The sequence below is a fragment of the Triticum dicoccoides genome, chromosome 2A (assembly GCF_002162155.2).
Source record: "Triticum dicoccoides isolate Atlit2015 ecotype Zavitan chromosome 2A, WEW_v2.0, whole genome shotgun sequence".
Taxonomy (NCBI): domain Eukaryota; kingdom Viridiplantae; phylum Streptophyta; class Magnoliopsida; order Poales; family Poaceae; genus Triticum; species Triticum dicoccoides.
The window spans coordinates 782,571,753-782,596,116 of record NC_041382.1 but is presented as its reverse complement, the minus strand read 5'-3'; the positions used below and the strand labels follow the sequence as shown (position 1 = coordinate 782,596,116).

General features: G+C 44.8%; 1 protein-coding gene across 1 annotated transcript; it reads left to right on the top strand.

Moving 5' to 3' along the window:
• Positions 1-13,991: 13,991 nt before the first annotated feature.
• LOC119352522 (ubiquitin-like) lies at positions 13,992-16,026 on the top strand. Its single transcript, XM_037619129.1, has 3 exons — positions 13,992-14,171; positions 14,561-14,774; positions 15,698-16,026. Exons 1-3 carry the CDS (start codon positions 14,069-14,071, stop codon positions 15,798-15,800), a joined length of 420 nt encoding a protein of 139 aa, XP_037475026.1. The 5' UTR covers positions 13,992-14,068; the 3' UTR covers positions 15,801-16,026.
• Positions 16,027-24,364: the final 8,338 nt, after the last annotated feature.

Below are 24,364 nucleotides of genomic sequence, written 5' to 3'. Positions count from 1 at the left end.
GTAGTACCATGTCTGCATAACAACAAAAGCAGTTTACAAACATTCTCGTAGATTATGTAATGTATGTTAGGTAACTGATAATTGTACTATGGCGAATTACCTGCAGTAGTGGTAGGTTCCCCTCCAGATTTGCATCAACATTTACAAAATTCTTGACGCTATCCATAAGATAGTCAAGCGTTAGCTGTCCAAGATTTGTGTCGTTTATCGTCTCAACGTTTCTAACAATCCCAATATATTTGTTATCCACATACTGCTCTTTTGTCCGACATACATATTTGCCTATGTTGTACAAGACAAATGGCTTGACAAAATTTGGTGTGATGTCGCCTTTCATCTTGGCTAGCAATCCTTTGAAAGTTATTTTGGTGTCATTACGGTCTTTCAGTTTCTTCCACAACTCCATAGTATCATCGAGATTTGAAGGGACGTGCTTCTTCCCCTCGCAGAGCATGCCTGTTATATGCGCTACATCTTCTAGTGTGATCCTACATGGTCACCCGTTAATGATAAAGGCATCCTGCTCTGCATCATATGAATTAGCGATGACCTGGCACAGTTCATGTCTAATTTTGATGATAGGTGTCTTGAGAAGTCCACCCAATCCTATCAATTGGATGTACATCCTTTGCTACATGTTTAATCCATTTATGAACTCCTCATATGGCGGCAAAGAAGCATCCTGGGTTCAATGGATGTGCAAGTGTGATTAGATTCAACATGGCATACAATTTAAACACTCATACAGACGACTACAACTTATATATATCAACATAAAAATTGTGCTCTACACTACTGCATGAGGTAATTTGTTTACAAGCATGTTGAGTTCCATGAATGTGCAAATGCTATCATTAGATTCAGCTTGGTTAGGTTTGAACACTCATATAAGGTCATCTCCGTTGCAAGGGCTTATCTGAAATAAAATAAAGATTGGAAAAGAAAAAATTATCCAACCGTGGTCTCCTCAACTCTAGGCGCTAATCATGGTCAGTAGTATGATCGAAAAAAAATCTTGCATTAGCGTTCGCTTCAAAAACACCAACCTAAGGCATACGAGGTACAGTAGCAAGGTCGTCTATCTGCGTTATTCAACCGCTCAACTACCTATGCAGCACTGAGCGCAAACCTATGCTTCACACTTAAGGGAAAGATAAAATGTGGTTGGGGTTTTAAGAAGTCAAAAACAAAGAAAGTCTTGCATTAAAGCAACTGACCATTAGGCAATGGAGAAGGCCTTATGATCGATGTCAACGCAAGGAGTAAGGATCGCCATGCAACTAGGATGCACATAGAGCTATGAATATGTGAAAGGTCTCCTATGGACTAAGTGGGGGTACATCCAACTTGCTTGCTCATGAAGACCTCGGGCTTTTAAGCATGCTCGTCATAAGAATATACAAGCCAACTTCTATAGTGTAGGTTCCCCACTAGTATGAAACATAAAGCTCATGAAACTTTCTACTTTACAATGCATGAAGTGGTGCTACTTTGAAGCACAACTTTATACTAGAAAGGATAATGATGTTGGTCCTTCTCTCTTCCTTTACTTTTTCTTTTTCTCCTCTTCTCTTTTTTTTGTGGCACCTCCATGGTGCATCTTTTATTTGGTCTCTCTCTCTCTCTCTCTCTCTCTCTCTCTCTCTTAGTAGCAACGCCTTACAATGATGAATTATACACTTTCTATTGTCACACCAACTGAAGTAATAATAACTCAAAACTAAAACATGAGAGAGAAACTCTATATGATGAATGCCTCTAGCGGTGTGCCAGTATGTGCAATGATACGACGTAGCTTAGACATAAAAAATGGACAAGCCATGAAAATGTCGAGCTAGCCATGCTATGATCATTCAAGGCAAGTGAAAACATGTTTGTAATGTTATATGATGTTAGTGCATGGCGGTATGCTCAGAATGGCTATGAAAATGTCATGTAGGTAAGTATGGTGGCTGTTTTGTGGAGGTAGAGTGTTTTATGTGTAGGAGAACAAGAGAAAGTCACCCCACGGCTTTGGGTCTACCTGCAAAGTTTGCTCCAAGTCCCAATGTGAGAGCGGGCAATGCACGGCGTAGAGGCTAGCAATAAGTGCAAAAGGTTTCAAACTTGCCTTAGTCATAAAGATCTCAAACACTACACAAGAGTATCGCGGTGTCATAATAATAATAAATCTTACCATGCCATTTCCATGGATGTTGCCGTAGTTAAACACGTGCACTAGTGACACGTATTGACCATAATGTGGAGGAGTTTCATAACTCTTATTGTAAGTCTCAACATCAATAATAAAGGAGACAAGATAATCGTAAGTTAGTTTAGAGCCATCAGTGTAGTAGGTTTTGTCTACTACTTGCCGAATATTTTTTGAAGAATGGAAATAAGTTGTCAATGGAAATATATAAGCTGTCAAATATTTTTATAAAAACAATATAAATTACTTAATAAATATGTTTGAGAAACTCACATAGAGTTAGAAGTGGAAGCGTATCAACATCGACCCAAATGTCGATACTAGCTTCGATATTTTCTTCATCGACATTATCTTCATCGATGTCATCTTCAGGATCACCTAGATCGAAGGTGACATGCATACCCTCCTGAAAACCACATGCCTTGCACAATTCGAGCAACCAAAATGGGAGTAGGTCACCGCCATTGTATAGTTTTACGGCAAAATTATAACCATGATGGGTCTTGAGGTGAACTCTCGTTATCTCCATACCCGCATGATCTTCAAAATCCAGCTTCTCCAAGACCGAACGTCTTGCATGTTAGGGGATGCACTGGTCGAATTGTAGAAAGCGGAAATTACACATAGAACAAGCTTAATACTGAAGCGCTGACCGTTTTCTAGGTGAGGCTTGTCACACAGACCCTGGTCGTCGCTGCAGTACTCGCACTCAGGGATCCTATCGTCGTCAGACATTTCCTATGTTCATAATTCAAAGATTAAACTTCTTAAATTCAATATATGTAATACAAAAACTAAATCAGGTCATTATTATTCATCACGGGTTGACTTTTGGTTTGTCAAGTCTTTCCTTGAAAACCCTCATCTCACGTGGTGTATATGATGGGCACCCCCTCTCGCATATATTCGACTGTCGGTGATAGTTGCTCCTCCTTTTGTGCCCGAGTGCATTACACCAAAATGTCTAGCACATGGGAACGAAGGAGAAGCGACCCCCACGACAACAGTCGAGATTCTTCCTCTCTGACATTTTGCGATTGTCGGTGATGGAATCTCCTACTTTCATTCGAAAATGCATTACACCAAAATGTCTAGCACCTTCGAATGAAGAAGAAGCTCCCCTCACGACAATAGTCGAGATTCTCCTTCTTATCTCATATATGGTGGACACTCCCTCACTGATTTTTCAACCGTCGGTGATGGTCACTACTCCTCCTTCTGCTAGTGCATAACAAAGGTCTAGCACAAGGAGAAGAAGGAGAAGCGACCCCCATGACAACAGTCGGCATTCTTCATCTCTCATATATGGTGGAGACTCTCCCTCACTGATTTTTTGACTGTCATGTATGGAGCCCCGACAGACTTAAAGTCAACTCAAAATGTCGTTTAATTCTCTTTCTAGCAAATCCGGGGTAGTCGATATTTCCTACATATTCTAACACACATGTCATGCTACATTTCACGGAAAAATCAGGCATGACCTTTGCTAAAATAGGACATATCGAGCGCCTGAAATTTGCCGGAATGGAAACGAAACAACACTGGCAAAACATAGGCCACTCGGATTTTCCCTGTGATACAAAGATGTCCATACACATAGTTTAAACTTGATATTCTATCCGGATCGATTATCGTTTAAAAAAACTAGCTTCACATTGTCATCGCTACTCATCTACTACTACTACATCTAAAAAACATCTATGAAAACTTGCATAGGTCACTAGGAGGTGTTCCCTGCAAACACAGGCCACTAAGGCAAGCACATACATATCCTTCACACAGGAGCATTCAAACTTGGCAATCTGAGGTTGACATAACTAAATACCCTAGGAGGAGGTGGACTTTTATAGCTAACCGACTCGGGTGTAGAGGAAGTAGAGGTAGCTCTGAGGATGATCACTCCATGGAGACTCGACACTACAAAGCATGCATATGCCACTGAGTGAAAATGTTAGATCATCAAATCTCATATAGCATTCTTTGATGACAAAATGATAATGACATAAAAATAATTAAATTGTCCAATACATTTCTATATTGAAAAAGAAAATTACTACAATTCTCTATATCTAAATTTTCTTACTAAAAAATCATATACCTAATTTTTCTTACTAAAAATCTCTATACCTAAATTTCTATTACAACAAACATAACTAAATATTTAAAGGTATTTGGTTCTTTTGCCCCTATATTACTAAAAAAATCTAATCTATTCAAATAATATACATTACTAAAAATATATTCTATTCAAAAAATCTACAATACTAAATATCTTATAACCCCTACATTTACTAAAAATTTACACTCTACATTCTATTGTATTTGAAAAACATTAAAAAAACCTACATACTACAAGAACAGAGGGGGGAGGGATGGAAGGAGGTAGGAGGGGAGGAGGGAGGGAGGAATGTGAGGAGGAGGGCGGCCAGACGAGGAGGGAGGAGAGAGGGAGGGACGAGAGAGAGGAGGAGGGTGGCCGGATGAGGAGGGAGGAGGGAGGAAGCAGGAGCAGGAGAGAGAGGGAGGAGAAAGGAGAGAGCAGGAGGAGGAAGAGGAAGGAAGTTGGAGGAGGGAGGACGGCAGTGGCTTACTGAGGAAGAAGGAGGGAGGACGGCGGCGGCGACAGCGGGAGGAGGAAGACATAGAGGGAGTGAGTGAGGGGAGTCAGAAAATGGAGGGGCGGGAGATAAGGTTGACCGGCGCTACTCCTAACTTCCTTAGCAGTAGCGCGTCCACAGAAGCCTGCTCTGCTGCTAAATGGGGCTCGCCATGTGGCACAGTACAAACTTAGTTGTAGCGGCGTCCCCGGAAAATGCGCTACTACTATTTTCTTCGCAGTAGCGCGGAATTAATGAAACCCGCTACTACTATACCTAGCATGTCGGTTAAGGTGTGGTTGTAATAGCCATAGCGAGTTTTTGTGTACCGCGCTACTACTAAGAAGGTAGTAGTAGCGTCGTTCTTTGACACGCGCGCCCCTCTGTAACCAGCGCTACTGATAAGCCTCCACATATAAGATTTTCCCTAGTAGTGCTTGTTTCAATATATCACGGCCTTCAACTATGGCCCTCCAAATTTGGCTTGGATGGTTACCCAACTAAGCAGTCAAGATGGATGTGTCTGGGAAGTAGGCACTCTTAAGAATTCGAGCACTTAGAGGCTGTTTGGTTTGTGACTAACTTAGCCAAAGATTGCCACAACTAAGGTTAGGCAAGTTTGACCAACTTAGGTGAGTGTTTGGTTCAAGCCACACCTTGGGCAAGCCACACTTGGACCCCACATGGCATACACACAAAAAGTGTGGCAAGATTCCTTTAGGCGTGTCGGGGATATACCCCACGGTATGACCCGGCCGGACTTGATGGCTCACAAAGACCCGGCACGTATTTGATGACTTACCGATGACCCCAACGGCGGGTCAGATAGAAGACTAGGCCCAAGGCCCAGAAGGCCGGCTCATGTTATGGTGGACCGGTTTACGAGGAAAGGCATAAGGAGTTTTCCCTTAAGGGGCAGACTAGGATTCCACTTGTAATAGACTAGTCCTAATCCTAATAGGACTCCACATGTAACCCGCCCCTTCAACTTATATAAGGAGGGGCAGGGCACCCCAAGAGGGACAAGCAAGAAACAATAATATCTAGGGCTAGACACAATTAGAGAGCCCGCTTACCGGCGACTCTTTCATAAGCATAATGAGATCTAGGCACAAACAAAATGTAGGGCTATTACCGGATGATGTTTCACGGGGCCCGAAGCTGTCTAAATTCTTGTCTTGTGTTGCGTCTCTCGATTTCGCTCAACCCCTCTCAAGCTACTACAAAGATGCATTGGCCTCACGATTAAGTCTTCACAGTAGGACATCTGACGTGACAATTCCACGACAGTTGACGCCCACCGTGGGGTCTGCGCACGGCGGTGTTGAGTTCTTGGAGGGATTTCTCTCAAGGATCGAGAAGATCGCAATTAGCCGGATGAAAAAGAGCCGGCACAGAAGAATCGTGCAAGATGACCCGGCATGGGACAGTTTTTGAGCAAAACTGGCGTGTTCATCGTTTTATAATCAGAGTCGTGATTAATTCTACCTGGTCAAAACCAGAGCTAGGGTTGCATGCGGCAGCCGCAAGCGCTGTACGGATCCGCTAGCCAGATCGTCTCGGAGGACGGCCGCAAATCGCCAATCTAAAGCAGGCAAGACTTTCCGCTACAAACAGTCTGAATACTACCCTGAACACCGAAGCATATCAGATTAAGTCCCGAGCCGCGTTCTGTCTTGATGGCTGATACAATTTTCAAATCGGAGCGATTGATGCTGTTCCACGTCATCGCATAAAAAAAGGGACCACCAAAGAGTGGCCGGAGCACGGAAGTTGATAGGCGTACGTTGCCAATCGTGCGTACATGTGCTTGGATTACAGCAATGAAAAAAATGGATCAGACCCGGAAGCGGATAACGACCCCGATCCGGATTGACCGCATCGGGCTGTCTCTGTTGCTTCGCAGCTTCTGCCGAGACCGTATGGAGTTCCAAGGAGAGGTGATCCGTGATCGACTAGCGGCCACCTTGGCGTACGTACGCGGGGGCACGAGCACGCCTGATCTGCTCATGTTTACCCACTCCCATCAAACCTCAGCTGATGGATCAAGTCCCGGGGCAGCAATCGGTAACTTTTCCGGGTGAACTAGCAAGGTACTAGTAGTGCGTACCGGCTCAGGTGGTAGTACGTGAGTACTGATCGCTTTTGGAATAATTCATGTGGAGGACAAATCAAATCCAAAGTACTTCCAATAGCACCCCAATAGCACTCTGCTTAAGTACTATTCCAACAATTGTTGCAAACGCTGGCTGATCGTACATCAACCCTAGGAGCGACAGTTAAGATTAAAAAAAAATTCCAGCATACATCAGAAAAATTGTTCATTGCTGTCCGGCATGCCGCAACATGCATGGGACTCTCACAGAATCACCACCCTGTTGACTCACATCGGCTGGCCTTCAAGTCACCAGTCCGCCGTTGCTGACCGGGCGTTGCTGTGGTTTGCAGCGTCGTGAACTCGCCTGAGCCGCCGCGATGGCCCGTTGCTGATTCTGCCGCAAGCTGCCGCCGCCGTCGAGCCATCCTCGCTTCACCGGTTTCCGTCGGGCCGGGCCTAAGCCGCCGTCCCAAAGTTTGTTGTTGTCTCTGCCTCGAGCTGACCGCCTTCGAGTCGCCACCGTCCGCTGTCCGGGTCTACTTCAGTCGCCGCTGCGAGCCACCGTCACCTTGGTGATTCGCCGTGTACCGCCGTTCGCTTCTGCCGAGAGCCGCCTCAACCTCACTATGCCGGCTTCCGTGACGTGGCCATGGTTGGCACTCCTCTGCCTATGCTTGACTTTGCTCCGCGGTCGCTGGTTTTGGCCGTCGTCCCTTTGTCTGCTGAGGACTTTGCCACTTCGCCGCCGTATGGAGTCATCTCTCGCGTCTACAGCCGCCATCGGGTCCCCTGTACGAGCTAAATCGCCACACCGCCTCTGTGCAACCCGGCCGTAACGACCCTTGCCAGTAAGCCGCTGCGGGTTAAAACCGCCGCCCTCGATCGGGTCACTTCTAGCGCGCCAATCTCAACCTGCGACGGACTGCCGCGGCCCGAGCCGCCTTGCCTCGTTCCTTCGGCCACTGCGCCAAGCCGTTCTGGCAAGCCACCGTTGTAACCCGCCAGCGCGTTTTCTCGCTGCTGTGACCGCGACTCTGCCTCCGCCGGTGAACCGGCCTACAACTACAGAGCCGCCGCCCCTTTTGCCATGCTTTGAACCGCCCTTGCTGTATCCGCAGGGGCACGTTGAGCCGGCCGACTGATTTTTTTGACGCTACAGCCGTTGACGAGCCTCTACAATTGCTGGAGGTGTTTGAAGCACTGTATAACATGGTTGCGTGCAAGGCTTTTCAGTTTTTGCAAGCAGTACGGAAAGCCATCTACAGTACAAGTCAAAAAATTTTGTGTTCGGCCAGAGGCAGTATTTTCCAAAGACGGCAATGATGCAGGAAAGAATACGGAGCAGTTTCAAAAAAAATGAGAAAAAAAAGGGGGCCCCGACCTCGAGGGAGATCTGGACGTGGATAAGTCAAGCCTGCTAAGATTTGGAGAGCCACCCACGATCCGTGACTCACCTTGCTTCGCACCTGCAAGCCGCCGCCCCGAGCAGTTTCGTTATAATGAAAAAAAACACTTTTCATCATGTCAGAAGATATACGAGGCGTTCACAAGGTGAAAATTACAGACTATGGCAAATTCTAGCAAAGCCCTTAAAAGGATCAACACAAAAATTCTGGATTATCTACGGACGCCGTATAGTGATCATCCTCGTATAAAATTAGGATAATTATTCACTACAAATGTGGTTTATACCAGGGTGCGGAGCACGTACTGACAACATTGCGCCCGGCGTTCGTCCATGTCACGTTACCCGGTAAATGGACGTGTGCAAGATGACACCCCTATAGCCCGGTCTACGTCGACTCACCGGGACCGTGTCTGCGATCGACTCGCCCGTTCACTCCGGCTTACAATGCCGCGGCCGACTCATCTCTCCGAGCCACTTCTGATGCTGCGGTTGTTTTGCTGTCCGCCCTGCGGTCCAGCCTATTCAAAGTGCCGGGTTGACTAACGGACTTTACGCACAGATCATCTGTCATTCACAAATATCAGGTGATATCCATCTAAATTTATCTTATTAACACTTATTGTTTTTCGTCAAAGAACAATTGCTCCGCCCTGTAATATTTTTACACAGGACAATTTGTTATGCCATTATACCGCGGATATGGAGTGCATGCACTAACATTCGTTTATGCCACGCTGCTCGACAGACATGCGTGCAAGCCGCCATTCCCACGGTCCAGTCCGCATCAACTCGTCAGGACCGCACGAATTGCCCAATAAAGCGCGCACAGGCCGCCGTCCCCCGCAGTCCGGTCTACGTCAACATAAGGCCGACTTGCCCGTCTGCACCGGCTTACAACGCTGGTGCCGACTCTCCCCGTCTGCACCGGCTTACAACACCGCGACCGGCTCATCTGTCTTCTCCCGCGGCCCACTCGGCCGTGATTGATTTCAGCTTCATGATGGTGATCATCAACTCTGCGGCGCATAATTTCCGGCCTAACATATCATGTGAAATCCATCCATTATATTTTTATATTATATATTGCTTTCTTTAAAAGAGCAATTACTTTGGCTTGCAAGTTTTCCAATGCAGGACAAATTGTCCACTATAAAAAGGGATTATTATATCACTAAGCTATTGAATAACTCATGCCGGTTTATATCACGGTTAAATATGGAGAATCTCAAGCCAACTCCTCGAGTTGTCTTGAGACTTGGGGGCTACAATGACATGACTCGGGAACTCCGGGTCATTGGAGGGAATGATAACCCGATTCCAGAGGACACTGCCATATTGATGAAAATTTAAAGGCCATCAGAAAATTGTCGGTTCAAAATAAAGATTCCGGTTTAAAATCCGGTTCAAGAGACATCTCTCTCCCGCAAAGCTTTGAAGCTCTCAAATCCGGTTCAAACATCCGGCTCAAGGTAAATTTGTCTCTTACAAAGCTTTTGAAGCTCTCAAACCTGGTTCAAACATCCGGCACAAGGACAATCTGTATCCCACAAAGTTTTGAAGCTTTCAAATCCGGTTTTAAAGTTCCGGTTCAAAAAGAATTAATCTCTCGCAAGATTCGAGTTCTCGGAAAAAATTAAAGGTTGCCAAAGAGAACTTGCTGCCATGATGCGTGGTTCAAATATGGGTATCCTGCTTTACGGCTTATCTTATTATGGTCACTAGGGGGCTTCCTGTTCAAACATAGGTCGTATTCCAAAGAGAACATAGCTGTCGTAACCTTTTGATCGGCTCAAAGCCAAACTCACTAGGGGGCTTCTTGATCGTATCTGAATCACAGCTTAACCCCTTTTGGGTTCGACTTGGATCGTATTCGAATCAGGGTCGTTAAAAACCTCTCAAGGTCATTTGGGGGCTTCCTGTTCAAACATAGGTCGTATTCGAACCAAAGAGAACGTAGCTGTCGGTACCCTCTTGATCGGCGCAACGCCAAAGCCACTGGGGGTTACATGATAGTATTCGAATCCTAGCTTAACCCCTTTGGAACAGTTTACTGATCGTATTCGAATCAGAAACCTCGATTTTTATTTGGTTTAAGTTTTTTCAAACAATCTTTGGTTTTGTCTTGAGACCTTTTTGCTCATATCTGAAGTATATGTGTGTGGTTTCTATTAACCTGGCTCGACTTTTGACGATAAGTCGCCATATATGACAATCATAAACATTTGGAAGTTTTGGCTTCTAAACATTGGGTTATCATCCTTATTGCATAGGTATCCTAAACCGGCAGTGCGATTCAATATCACAGGAACCGGTTTTCCAAATCGGATTATATTATTCAAATCTTTAATAGCCAACATGGCTGAATTTTTTATGGTTATCAATAACCAATATTATGATTGAGGTTTTCAAAGTCGCTTCAGTGCAATGAATATTATTTTATCAATGGATACAATTTATTCTACAATGAAAGGAATAGTCCCGAGTCGCTGCAGGCTTACGACTCGACACTTGGGGGTACATTATTCAAATTAAGATTACATCAAAATATGCAAGTCCCATGTCACTGCCAGCATGCACCATGGCACTTGGGGGCTAATGCAAAGTCATTTTTACTGGCCTTATTGAAGACCTGACTCATCACATTATAATGAGTCGGCCCTTGGGGCTACCAATTGCTCCTGTCAAAATTCAAGGTACACAAGCCTTAGTCCATTATATTGAATGATCCACTACTCAATTGGTAGAGTACAAAGCTCTTAACCTTATGGACGTGGTTTCAAGCCCCATGATGGAGATTACATCATATGATGTTATTATCAATGAATTATATACAAAGTCCCAGCTCAGTATTATCTTACTGAGACGGCCCTTGGGGGATACACGTTGCTGCTCAAGTCTACATGATCATATTTACAAAGTCCCTGCTCATTATTGCTTAATGACCCAGCCCTTGGGGGCTACATTGGTAAAAGTTTTTATGGGCATCAGGCAATTACAAGTCCCAGGTTGCTGCAAGCATGACAACCCGGCACCTGGGGGATACATATATGGAGTATTCAATCTTTATTAGTGACTAAGATGAACAAACATGGATTTCTTCAAAGTGGTAGTATTTATATTGAAGCAAGTCTTAAGCCATCACTTTGTACTGCTCAAGACTTTGGGACTACAGATAATATGGATATAAGGGAGAAATGTTTTCCAATTTTTAGTTTTGAGCAAACCAGATTGACCCGGTGTCTGCAACAATCATGACCCGGCGTCACCAACAATCATAACTCGGCGTCACCAATAACTATGACCCGCGTCGGCAACAATTATGACACGGTGCTATCAATATTTACAAACCGGATATTTTGGCAATGATAAACCGGCAAGTTCTACAAGCCGGCTGAAAATCAGATGAGTATTTCAAGACCAATATTTTTGTTAAGCATTGGGAGCTAAATCAAATATTCTTCACAATATATTTCTGTGAGAAGCCAATTGATTATGAAGCTGGTCTATTGACCCCGAATTTCCAGAAGGAGGAAATAACAAGGACTTAAGGGTGATCAGAATCAGTTTAATATGGATAAATTCAAATTAAACTGGGGGCTAATGTCGGGGATATACCCCACGGTATGACCCGGCCGGAAGTATGACCCGGCCGGACTTGGTGGCTCACAAAGACCCGGCACGTATTTGGTGACTTACTGATGACCCCAACGGCGGGTCAGATAGAAGACTAGGCCCAAGGCCCAGAAGGCCGGCTCATGTTATGGTGGACCGGTTTACGAGGAAAGGCATAAGGAGTTTTCCCTTAAGGGGCACACTAGGATTCCACTTGTAATAGACTAGTCCTAATCCTAATAGGACTCCACATGTAACCCGCCCCTTCAACTTATATAAGGAGGGCAGGGCACCCCAAGAGGGACAAGCAAGAAACAATAATATCTAGGGCTAGACACAATTAGAGGAGAGCCCGCTTACCGGCGACTCTTTCATAAGCATAATGAGATCTAGCCACAAACAACATGTAGGGCTATTACCTGATGATGTTTCCCGGGGCCCGAAGCTGTCTAAATCCTTATCTTGTGTCGCGTCTCTCGATTTCGCTCAACCCCTCTCAAGCTACTATAAAGATGCATTGGCCTCACGATTAAATCTTCACAGTAGGACATCTGACGTGATAATTCCACGACAGTTTACCAACTTGTGGCTCTCATTTTGATGAACTAACCTTAGGCAAGTTTGGCAAAAATGTGTGGCAAAGTGTGGCAATGCTAGTCCTAGAACCAAACAGCCCCTTAATGCCTCTGGACATTAAAGGATCCTCCATGCTTGCTTCGCCAACAGGGCCAAGTTGAACAACTCGAAATCCTTAAATTCCAATCCTCCCATACTCTTTGGTTGTGTCATCACCTCCCATGAGACCCAGCTAGGTTTCCTTTGGCCGTTTTTACTTCCACACCGAAACTTCCTTATTAACATATTTAGATGCTTACACAGTCCCCTAGTCAGCTTGAAACATGACATGGAGAACACTAGGACCGTCTGAGCCACTGATTTAACTAGTACCTCCTTCCCTGCCATAGACATTGTTTTCTCAATCCACCCTTGAACTCTGCTCCATAAATAGTCCTTCAAATACTTAAAAGCACCATTATTCGAAGAACCCACATGAGAGGGCATTCCCAAATACTTAGCACTTAAAGTCTCATTTGAAACTTGTAACAAAACTTTAACTTCCTGCCTAATGCTTTCAGGGCATTTTTTTATTGAAGAATATAGGTGATTTTATCATGCATTGGGCCTTAAATCTGCTTTAGTTATATAGTACTGTACAGTGAGTCCTGTAGCAGACCGGGTCCTTTGCTGTAGCAGACCAGGTCCTGTCCTATAGCCGGTCGGGGCCTGTCTCCTAGCCGGGTCCTTCAGGCACCTGTTTGGCTCCTCCTCGTTTTGTTGGCCAACCCGGTTGGGTATCCCCTCGTCAACGCTCACGGGTAGCCCCTACGGCGACATTGGTAGCCACCTCGAAGCAACACCGCTCATCGTGGGTGGGAGTGGAGAGGGAGGCCACGAGCGCGTCGGGGGGCGTCGAGGTGCCATGTCGCGTGGTGCCGGCTCTAGGAGGGCTAGACACCGACAAGGCAGGTTGTGGGCATCGGCAGCGTCGAGCCGGGAGAGAAGGCTCGCATGATAGGCAGGTGGGCGGCGTGTACGAGTGGCTGAGGGAGAGAGTTCGCTGACATTGTTTGAGCGTGAGAGAAAGCAAGATGGGGAAAATGAGAGAGAAGAAAACACATAAGGATGAAGGAAAGAGCTGGGTGCGATGGGTGAGTGCATCGGCGCGAGGAAAGTGAGCGGTCTCGCGCTCGGCTGCGTAGCACAATTGTAGACCCTGGATTTGGCCCTGATCAGATGTCGCCCTTCGATCGGTCTCGCCCTCGGCTACGTGGCACAATTCGGAATGCATAATTTCCAGAAGAGTTGAGGTTTTTTTTCTTCCTTCTTGATATGATAGAGGACTTTGCTTTATAATAACAAAAGCGGCCTTAGAAATATCATTGGGCTTGGTAGCCAGCGCGTCACTTCGCTGGCTGGCTAGGGTTTCTATCCATTTCGTAGGCGGCTGCGTTTCCTCCTTCACCTCTCCTCTATAAAACAGCGTCGCGTCCGGGTGCCACTCGGCTTTCACCCGCACCACCCGCACCCCCACCCCCAGCAGCTCACCACCCCAAGCCCAGCGAGACGAGAGGAGAGCGAGAGCGAGAGCCACCGGCGGCGAGATGCAGATCTTCGTGAAGACGCTGACCGGGGAGACCATCACGCTGGAGGTGGAGTCCTCGGACGCCGTCGGCAACGTCAAGGCCAAGATCCACGACAAGGAAGGTACGAGCCTTCGCCCATGACCGCCTACATCTACTCGAACTCGACCGATCCTCCCCACCCAGTCGCGCGTGTGCTCAGCTCAAATCGCTCTATTTTGCTCGGTAACCTTGCCCCGAAACAGAGCAGTTTGACATGCGTGACGGGAATTTTGGGCTAGAAATTAGGCATGCGGTAATTTTTGTGCTTAATCATCATCCAGGGATTTGGTTGGATAATGCTGTAGTTTGCCCTCTTTTCCTAGGTTATGTGCCTGGATCTGAGCAGCTGCTCTGTTTCCGCAGCTGCTCTGCTCGATTTACAGTTCAATTTCGGTATCCCCTGGATCAAACTGTGGGCGTCTTTAGGTGCTGAACTAACTGTGAACGCTGTGTTGGTTTCAATGATCGCAGGTATCCAGCCGGACCAGCAGCGCCTCATCTTCGCCGGGAAGCAGCTTGACCACAGCCGCACCCTGGCAGACTACAACATCCACAAGGACTTCACCCTTCACCTCGTCCTGTGCATCATCGGCGGGGACAAGGGCTCCTGCTACCCGTCCAAGATGGAGCCGAACCTGCTTGCGCTTGCCCTCAAGTACAATCAGCAGAAGCTCGTCTGCCGCAAGTATGGACTGTTTCCTTTACTATACCACTGAATTGGCGCTGTTACATGCATTCCTGGATGCTTATGAATGATAAAAGCCTGTGAATTTAGATGTTTCTACTGTGGTCTGTTCAATGGGGATCATTATATCTCCTGTGTGGTTATTTTGGATCCAAGAACTACCTTATTCCCATGATTAAATTGGATCCAGGAACTAGCTTATTGGCATACTTCTTATAAAGTACTAGTTGAGGTGTATAGATGGAGTATTTCTTCCACTAGGCGTTGATATATGCTGCTGTTGCAATGCATGCTTGTTATCCATGATCTGTCATGGTCTGTTTGATGGGTGTTGATGCATATGTAGATCATATCATATCTCTGGGTGGTTTGGATCCAGGGAACTATCAGCTTATTCACATACTTTTCATCAAGTACTAGTTGAGGTGTACATGGACTACTTCTTTTATGATATGCAGTTGTTTACATGCTTGTATCTGGATGTCTATGCATGATAGAAGTTTGTGAAATTTGATGTTTCTTTTGCGGTCTGATCCATGGGGATGGATGCATATATGTAGACCATATCTGTGTGTGGTTTGGATCCAGGGAATTAGTAGCTTATTAGCAGGCTTTTCATCAAGTACTAGTTGAGGTGTAGATGGACTATTTCTTTCATGATATGCAGTTGCTGACATGTTTGTATCTGGATGTCTATGCATGATACAATCTTGTGAATTGAAATGTTTGTTTTGTGTTCTGTTTGATGGCGATCGATGCGTATGTAGATCATATCTCTATGTGGTTTGGATCCACAAACCTAGCTTATTAACATACTTTTCATCAAGTATTAGTTGATGCATTACCCTATTTGCCTTATTACAGGTATTAGTCATTCACAAGAGTCTATGATATCCTAACTTGTCCATGATTGTGCATTGCAGGTGCTATGCGCGTCTACCCCTCAGGTCTGCCAACTGCCGCAAGAAGAAGTGCGGCCACAGCAATGACATCTGGCCCAAGGAAAAGCTCCGCTACCATGACTGAAGCACTTGAAACATGATCAAGTGACATGTGATAGCTGGATTAACTGGGAGTTCAAAGTTTGGTTCGAGTCTTAGTTTCTTGGATATGAAGTTTCATCCTAGTTAAATGTTGTCCCTGAAACATTCTAGCCTCTTGTAACAGTTTTTGTCTTGGTATGTGCAATTTGCTTTTGCATGAATGATGAAATCAAGTATTTGAGGTCTACTAGCTTGAAAGATATGATGAAGTCAAGTAGTGTTCTTGCTTCCTGAATTTTTGTCCTGGCTGAATCAAGTTTCTCACGGCAGCATTTGCTGCTAATTACTTTAAAACACAAGTTTTCATTGTCAAAATAAAAATAAAGATATGCAACTCTGCACTTGCTGGTCTACATATGTATCTAGTGTAGCATGAACTCTGCTGAAAGACAGTACCCATTTTGTTAGGAAACCAAATGCCATCTGTATGCAGAACAGAGTTGCTGCTCTGAACAATTACCTTGTCACCTTATATTGCCAGCAAGTGTCAATCAGATCACACAGTAGCTTTATAGATGAAATTTCACTGTGACTACGTCATAACCAGGTACATTTTCATCCCAGTTGCAGCCCCCTTGTCTTGTCCACTGAGAAAACATGTGAATAATGATGCTTGTTTTTTTGTCTGTTCAATACATGGGGATCATACCTTTGGATCCAAAGTACTAGCTAGTTGAGGGGTAGATGGACTAATTCCATCGATATGCCATGGTTTACATGCATGATAGAAGCTTGTGAATTGAGAGATGTTTGTTTTGTGGTCTGGCATATATGTAGATCATATCTCTCTATGGTTTGGATTGAGGATGATAGCATACCTTTTACCAAGTACTAGTTGAGGTTTAGATGGACTTTCTTTCACTGTACATCAATGCATGTTTGTATCTGGATGTCTATACATGGTAATAGCTTGTGAATTGTGAGATTTTTTGTGTGTGTGGTATGTTCGACGGGGATTGATGCACGTGTAGATCATATCTCTGTGTATCTTGGATCCAGGAAACTAACTTACTAGCATATTTTTAATCAAGTACTAGTTGAGGTGCAGATGGACTATTGCTTTCACTTTACATAGATGTCCCCCATTGCTGGCATGTTTCTGTTGTATATATCTGGATGTCTATGCATGATAGAAGCTTGTGAACTGCAATATTTCTGTTGTGGTCTGTTTGGGGATTGATTCATATGTAGATCATATCTGTGCATGGTTTGGATTCAGGAAACTATCTTATTAGCATACTCCCTCCGTCCCGAATTATTTGTCGCTCAAATGGATGTATCTACAACTGATACATCCATTTGAGCGACAAGTAACTCGGAGCGGAGGGAGTACTTTTTATCAACTAATTGTATAGCACAGCTGTGAACTAGTTAACTGCAAGGACCATGTCATGTTCAGTACTAGTATCTCGTGAAAGACCTGTATATAACCAATAATCAAAACTTGCCACTGCTCCCTGGAAGTGACCAGTGTGTCCAATCTTGAGTACCAACAAAAGGCCCATACATGGAACGGTTACTCTGAAATGTCAGGTCCTGATCTAAGCGGTCCACCTCCACGCCATTTCCCTCCTCGTATTTAAGATATCATGTAGCACCAGCCAGTACTTATGAATTTGATATATCGGTGAAACAAAGGTTTAGTGTTGGTACAAGTCTGAATGTTCACTCAAACATCTCCATGAACTCTGAAAAAAGTTTCAGTACAAGCAATGCAACCCTGCTCAGATTCAGAACCCTGCCTTCTCATCTCTTCCCCACATTCGCTTCGACACCATTGCAACCCTGCTCGGTGTTATCCTCGACATCATTTTGGAGTATGATGCAAATAAGCTGCTGATCGATTGTGAGAGTTAAGAGAGACCGACACTGCGTATTGATGCGACTATGTAAGAAAATGCTAGTAGAAATAAGTAGTCATGCTTCGGCACGCCCCGCTTCAGATCTTTGAAAAGTGAAAAATTCGTCCATAATATTTATCAAGGATAGTTCCTAGGGACTTCTCACGGCAAATCCCGCCCGCGGGCGACAAAAGTATGGGACAACGCTCAAAGGTGCAGCGGCGTGGGCCGGCCTAGTTCGAACTTCACTGCACCCTTATGTTTTTTCGTTCGTTGTTTTTTTTATTTTTTTGTTTGTGGCTTTTGTGTTTTGGTCTTTCTTTTATTTCTGGATTTTATTAATTTATAAAAAAATCGGGTTTTTATTCTGGATTTGGTTTTCCTCTTGTTTTTTTTGTCTTATGCTTTTTCTTTTACTTTTTTTAGTTTTTATAATATATATTTTCTAATATACGATGAATAATTTTTAAATACACATTGAACATTTATTTAATTACAGTGATTTTCATATATATATAGTAAACTTTTTTAATGTATGGTGATTTTTTTGTGTGTGTCATACTTGTTAGCGCGTGTGCTGCGACGGAGCTGGGTAGTGTCGATCTCTGCATGTACTTGCTTCTTGCGATTTTTGCGCGTGTTGCCTTCAGTCATGGACTCATGTTGCAGCAGGTCAGAGCGGGCCAGGTTTTGTGTCACTTCCTCAAGGTTCAGGTCTGGAATGTAATTCTGATCTTCATCGGTAACAGAGATCACTTTAGTGACGTCAATCTCTGGGTGTGTCTTCTTCTTGCGATTTTTGTGAGCGTGCTCTTCCATCGGACCATGAGTAATATCCATGTTTCACACAGCAGTTTCAATACTTATTTCTGAACCAGAGTTCATTTCTTCTTCAGTAGTAGTGTCATCCATCTGCTCATTGCTGCAATCCATGGCCAATTCTTCAGAGAGCTCCAGACCCATCTCATCAGCGCCATCAGACCCTGGTGAGAGCAGAGGGGCGAATGCAGTGTCGCAGGTTTTCTTCTCCACATGAGCAATAGAGAGTGCATTCTGACCAGAAACAAGGCACAGGTTAAGCCTTGATTGCAAACGCAACAAAGTGTAGTGGAGCTTCTTGCACAGGTCAAGAGCTTGCTGATCGGGAGAATGTCAGCATAGGTGGCATGGCCTTATATATGACATTTGTTAAAAACATGATCAGATTTCTGAATGGCAGAATGCAAACATTCAGTGTGCCTCTGATGAAACTGAAAGGGCTGCACATGTCTCCTGCCACGTACGGGAGACTGTTTTTTCTTCCAAAAATTCCCGCTTTACCTTATGAACGAACGAGGGACTTCCTCTGTGTACCAGTATCCCGCCATAAACGCTCGGATGTGTTGGTATGTTTTGGTACCCATCTATAAAGGCAGAGGGATTTCCCTCCTTATTCTGAGAAATATTATTGCCCAAATTTGAATACTTGACGAGAGTAGTTTGCTTTTTACCAAAATGCTCACCCTAAATATATTTATTTAGGGACAGAGGTACTAGTATGGTATCTTGGGTGAAGGTATATTGGGCAAAGGAGAGGTTACATTTGAAGGGATTATGGAAATCTTGGGTTTCCATAACAACCATTTGCTGCCTTTTTCCAACAATTCCCAACTAAAAACAATTGCAACAGGAGAAGAGTAAAAAAACAAATCCGCAAAAAAAAAAGCTAAAAACTAAAAACAATTGCAACAGGAGAAGAGTAAAATGCATGGGCGGGATGGAATGTAAGTTGACAGTTGGAATAAAATTTAGACGATCGAAAATAATCTCCTAGGGAGGGATGGATGGAATGTAGCGACCAGATCCGCATAATCTCTGAATCAGAATGCCCATAATCCTATAGTCCAAAACATGACGAAGGCCAAATTTTTCCCTTTTTAGTTTTTACCAAATCAGGGGAGAGATGTTTGAGGGAAACCGTTGAATTTAGGGGGCGGTGGTGAGATTAAGTTGACGAGGGAGAGAGAGTAAGGAAGGAACCCGTGACGTATGCTACGGCTCAGATCGGAAATGCAGGCGTGGGTGGGCCCTTCTGTCCCTGGCTACCGACAACGCGTGGGGCGAAGCAAGATGGCTCGTTCCAACGCTCGCGTGCTAAGGAGTGTTTCTGCGAAGGATAAACCTGGGGTTAGAATTCCAGTCATCATTCAGAGATTGGTCGTCTACCATCTTTGCCTTCTCATGTGAATCTTTGTCAATCTCTTAATTGATCATATGTAATATGTTGGGTGGAGACTTTCAGCGCGGGGGAAACTTCCAAAACATATAGCTTGCCTATTCAGGACCCTTTTCCGTGGTAGGTTCATGGATTCTTGCCGGCAGCTGAACCGCAGAGGCATGAGTAAACTTGATACCAGGAATTTGTTCCTGTTGCTCCTCCAGCCTGTTCAACTGGAATAGAAGAACTTGCTCACAGCGCACTATATCCGGGCAGGCCTCCAACTCCCTCTTGATCTTCTTTATTCTTTTATTAGCCAAGTCACCCAAATCATTCCTACTCCAGCCACAACGGAGAGACTGTTGCAGCCCCACGTACGTGTCTTTGCAGCCTCCCATGCATTCAACACGAGGGCATCGCAATCTTTCTCCATCAACCACTTTGCCTTGAACTGCTTCAATGTGTCGAGTGTTCTGTTTTGCCTCATAGGTCTCCCTCCCTCGACGTCCAGGATAACCGGCCAATGATCAGACTTATGCGGGTCTTCATTTACCACTTATAACCGGGAAAACAATCACACCAAGCTGGATTGGCAACAACCCTGTCAAGTCTTTCACGGATATAGCCCTCAACAAAAATCATTATTTCTCCAAGTAAAACACCACCCTCAAAGCCGAGGTCTTTAAGATCACAAAAAGAAAGGGCATCTTGGAAATTTTGCATGCAAGTTTGGCTACGGGAAATTCCCCCTTGTTTCTCATAACTAAACATGACCTTGTTGAAATCACCAATGCACACCCACGGAATTTTTTCTTGATGATCAAGGGTGCGGAGCAGTCGCCAAGTTTCTGATTTGTTCTTTAGATACCCGTGATTCTCCATTTGAACCCATCTTCCTCAGTCATAGTTGTATCAATATGCATCATCCCTTTCCAACTCAAGGTCAGATTTATTCCCCTACGCCAGAACATGGCAACCCCGCCACTCTTCCCATCATAATCTCTATCCACCATATGCATGAGACCCAATTTTGTTCTGAACTTATCTAACCTCTTCTCGTTGAGCTTAGTTTCCAACAAAAATAGGACATCAGGGACTTCCTTCTTCTGGACCTCCAGAATACCAAATAGGATATCAGGGCTACTCCTTCAGCCCCGCGTCAGTGGTGTTCTCTTGTTCATTCGCGACACGGTCCTCCTTCGGTTCTTTTTCCTTAGCCTCCCATTCCATATCATCCCAAACCGACCCTCTCTTCCTACCACTGATAATAGCAGCATTCAGGTCGGTATCTCCCTTTCTATTCCTCCCTGTTATTTTCTTATATTCTCCCATGTACCCTATGCCTGCCCCTTCACTATGTTGGGGAACGTAGCAATAATTCAAAATTTTCCTACGTGTCACCAAGATCAATCTAGGAGATGCTAGCAACGAGAGAGAGGGAGTGCATCTTCATACCCTTGAAGATCGCTAAGCGGAAGCGTTACAAGAACGCGGTTGATGGAGTCGTACTCACGGCGATTCAAATCGCGGAAGATCCGATCTAGCGCCGAACGGACGGCGCCTCCGCGTTCAACACACGTACCGCCCGGGGACGTCTCCTCTTTCTTGATCCAGCAAGGGGAGAGGAGAAGTTGAGGGAGAACTCCAGCAACACGACGGCATGGTGGCGATGGAGCTCGTGGTTCTCCAGCAGGGCTTCGCCAAGCACTATGGAGGAGGAGGAGGTGTAGGAGGAGGGAGGGCTGCGCCAGGGAAGAGGTGCGGCTGCCCTCCCACCCCTCCACTATATATAGGGGCAAGGGGAGAGGGGGAGGCGCCCTAGGGTTTCCCCTAGGGGCGGCGGCCAAGCAGATTGGATCTCCTTAGGAAAAATCCTAGGGAGACTTGCCCCCCAAGCCAAGCAGGTGGAGGCTTGCCTGCCAAGCCAGGTGGAGGCGCCCCACTTTCCCAAGTAATGTGGAAAGGGTGTGGGGGGCGCACCACCCCTTAGTGGGCTGGTTTGCCCCTTCCCCTTTGGCCCATGAGGCCCTCCAACACTTGCCGGGGCTCCCGAAACACCTTTCGGTCATGCTGGCCATAGACTGATACCCCCGGAACACTTCCGGACTCCAATACCCTTCGTCCAATATATCAATCTTCACCGCCGGACCATTTCGGAACTCCTCGTGATGTCCAGGATCTCATCCGGGACTCCAAACTACCTTCGGTAACCACATACTATTTCCCATAACAACTCTAGTGTCACCGAACCTTAAGTGTGTAGACCCTACCGGTTCGGGAACCATGCAGACATGACCGAGACACCTCTCCGGCCAATAACCAATAGCGGGATCTGGATACCCATATTGGCTCCCACATGTTCCACGATGATCTCATCAGATGAACCACGATGTCGGGGATTCGATCAATCTCGTATTCAATTCCCTTTGTCAATCGGTATGTTACTTGCCCGAGATTCGATCGTCGGTATCCCAATACCTCGTTCAATCTCGTTACCGGCAAGTCACTTTACTCGTTCTGTAACGCATGATCCCATGACTAACTGCTTAGTCACATTGAGCTCATTATGATGATGCATTACCGAGTGGGCCCAAAGATACCTCTCCGTCATACAGAGTGACAAATCCCAGTCTCGATTCGTGCCAACCCAACAGACACTTTCGGAGATACCTGTAGTGCACCTTTATAGTCACCCAGTTATGTTGTGATGTTTGATACACCCAAAGCACTCCTACGGTATCCGGGAGTTGCACAATCTCATGGTCTACGGAAATGATACTTGACATTAGAAAAGCCCTAGCAAACGAACTACACGATCTTGTGCTATGCTTAGGATTGGGTCTTGTCCATCACATCATTTTCCTAATGATGTGATCCCGTTATCAATGACATCCAATGTCCATGGTTAGGAAACCATAACCATCTATTGATCAACGAGCTAGTCAACTAGAGGCTTACTAGGGACATGTTGTGGTCTATGTATTCACACATGTATTACGGTTTCCAGTTAATACAATTATAGCATGAATAATAGACAATTATCATGAACAAGGAAATACAATAATAACCATTTTATTATTGCCTCTAGGGCATATTTCCAACAGTCTCCCACTTGCACTAGAGTCAATAATCTAGTTCACATCACTATGTGATTGTAATGAATCCAACACCCATGGGGTTTGTTCATATCTCGCTTGTGAGAGAGGTTATTAGTCAATGGGTCTGAACCTTTTAGATCCGTGTGTGCTTTACAAATCTCTATGTCATCTTGTAGATGCAGCTACCACGCGCTACTTGGAGCTATTCCAAATAACTGCTCTACTATACGAATCCGGTTTACTACTTAGAGTCATCCAGATTAGTGTTAAAGTTTGCATCGATGTAACCCTTTACGACGAACTCTTTTACCACCTCCATAATTGAGAAAATTCCTTAGTCCACTAGTTACTAAGGATAAGTTCGACCACTGTCATGTGATCCATTCCTGGATCACTCTTGTACCCCTTGACTGACTCATGGCAAGGCACACTTCAGGTGCGGTACACAGCATAGCATACTATAGAGCCTACATCTAAAGCATAGGAAATAAGCTTCATCCTTTCTCTCTCTTCTGTCGTGGTCAGGTCTTGAGTCTTACTCAATACTCACACCTTGTAACACAGCCAAGAACTCCTTCTTTGCTGATCTATTTTGAACTCCTTCAAAATCTTGTCACGGTATGTATTCATTTGAATGTACTATTAAGAGTTTTTGATCTATCCTTATAGATCTTGATGCTCAATGTTCAAGTAGCTTAATCCAGGTTTTCCATTGAAAAACACTTTTCAAATAACCCTATATGCTTTCCAGAAATTCTACATCATTTCTGATCAACAATATGTCAACAACATATACTCATTAGAAATTCTATAGTGCTCCCACTCACTTCTTTGGAAATACAAGTTTCTCATAAACTTTGTATAAACACAAAATCTTTGATCATCTCATCAAAGCGTATATTCCAACTCCGAGATGCTTACTCCAGTCCTTAGAAGGATTGCTTGGAGCTTTGCATACTTGTTAGCATCTTTCAGGATTGTCAAAACCTTCTGGTTTTTATCACATACAACCTTTCCTCAAGAAAATCGTCGAGGAAACAATGTTTTGACATCCTATCTGTAAGATTTCATAAATAATGCAGTAATTGCTAATATAGTTCCAACAGACTCTTAGCGTCGCTACGAGTGAGAAAGTCTCATCGTAGTCAACTCCTTGAACTTGTCGGAAAACATCTTAACGACAAGTCAAGCTTTCTTAATGGTGACACTTACCATCATTGTCCGTCTTCCTTTTAAAATCCATCTGCACCCAACAGCCTTACGACCATCAAGTAGTTCTTCCAAAGTCTATACTTTGTTTTTATACATGGATCCTCTCTCGGATTTTATGGCCTCGAGCCATTCGTCGGAATCCGGGCCCACCATCCATAGCTCGTAGGTTCATTGTTGTCTAGCAACATGACTTCCAAGA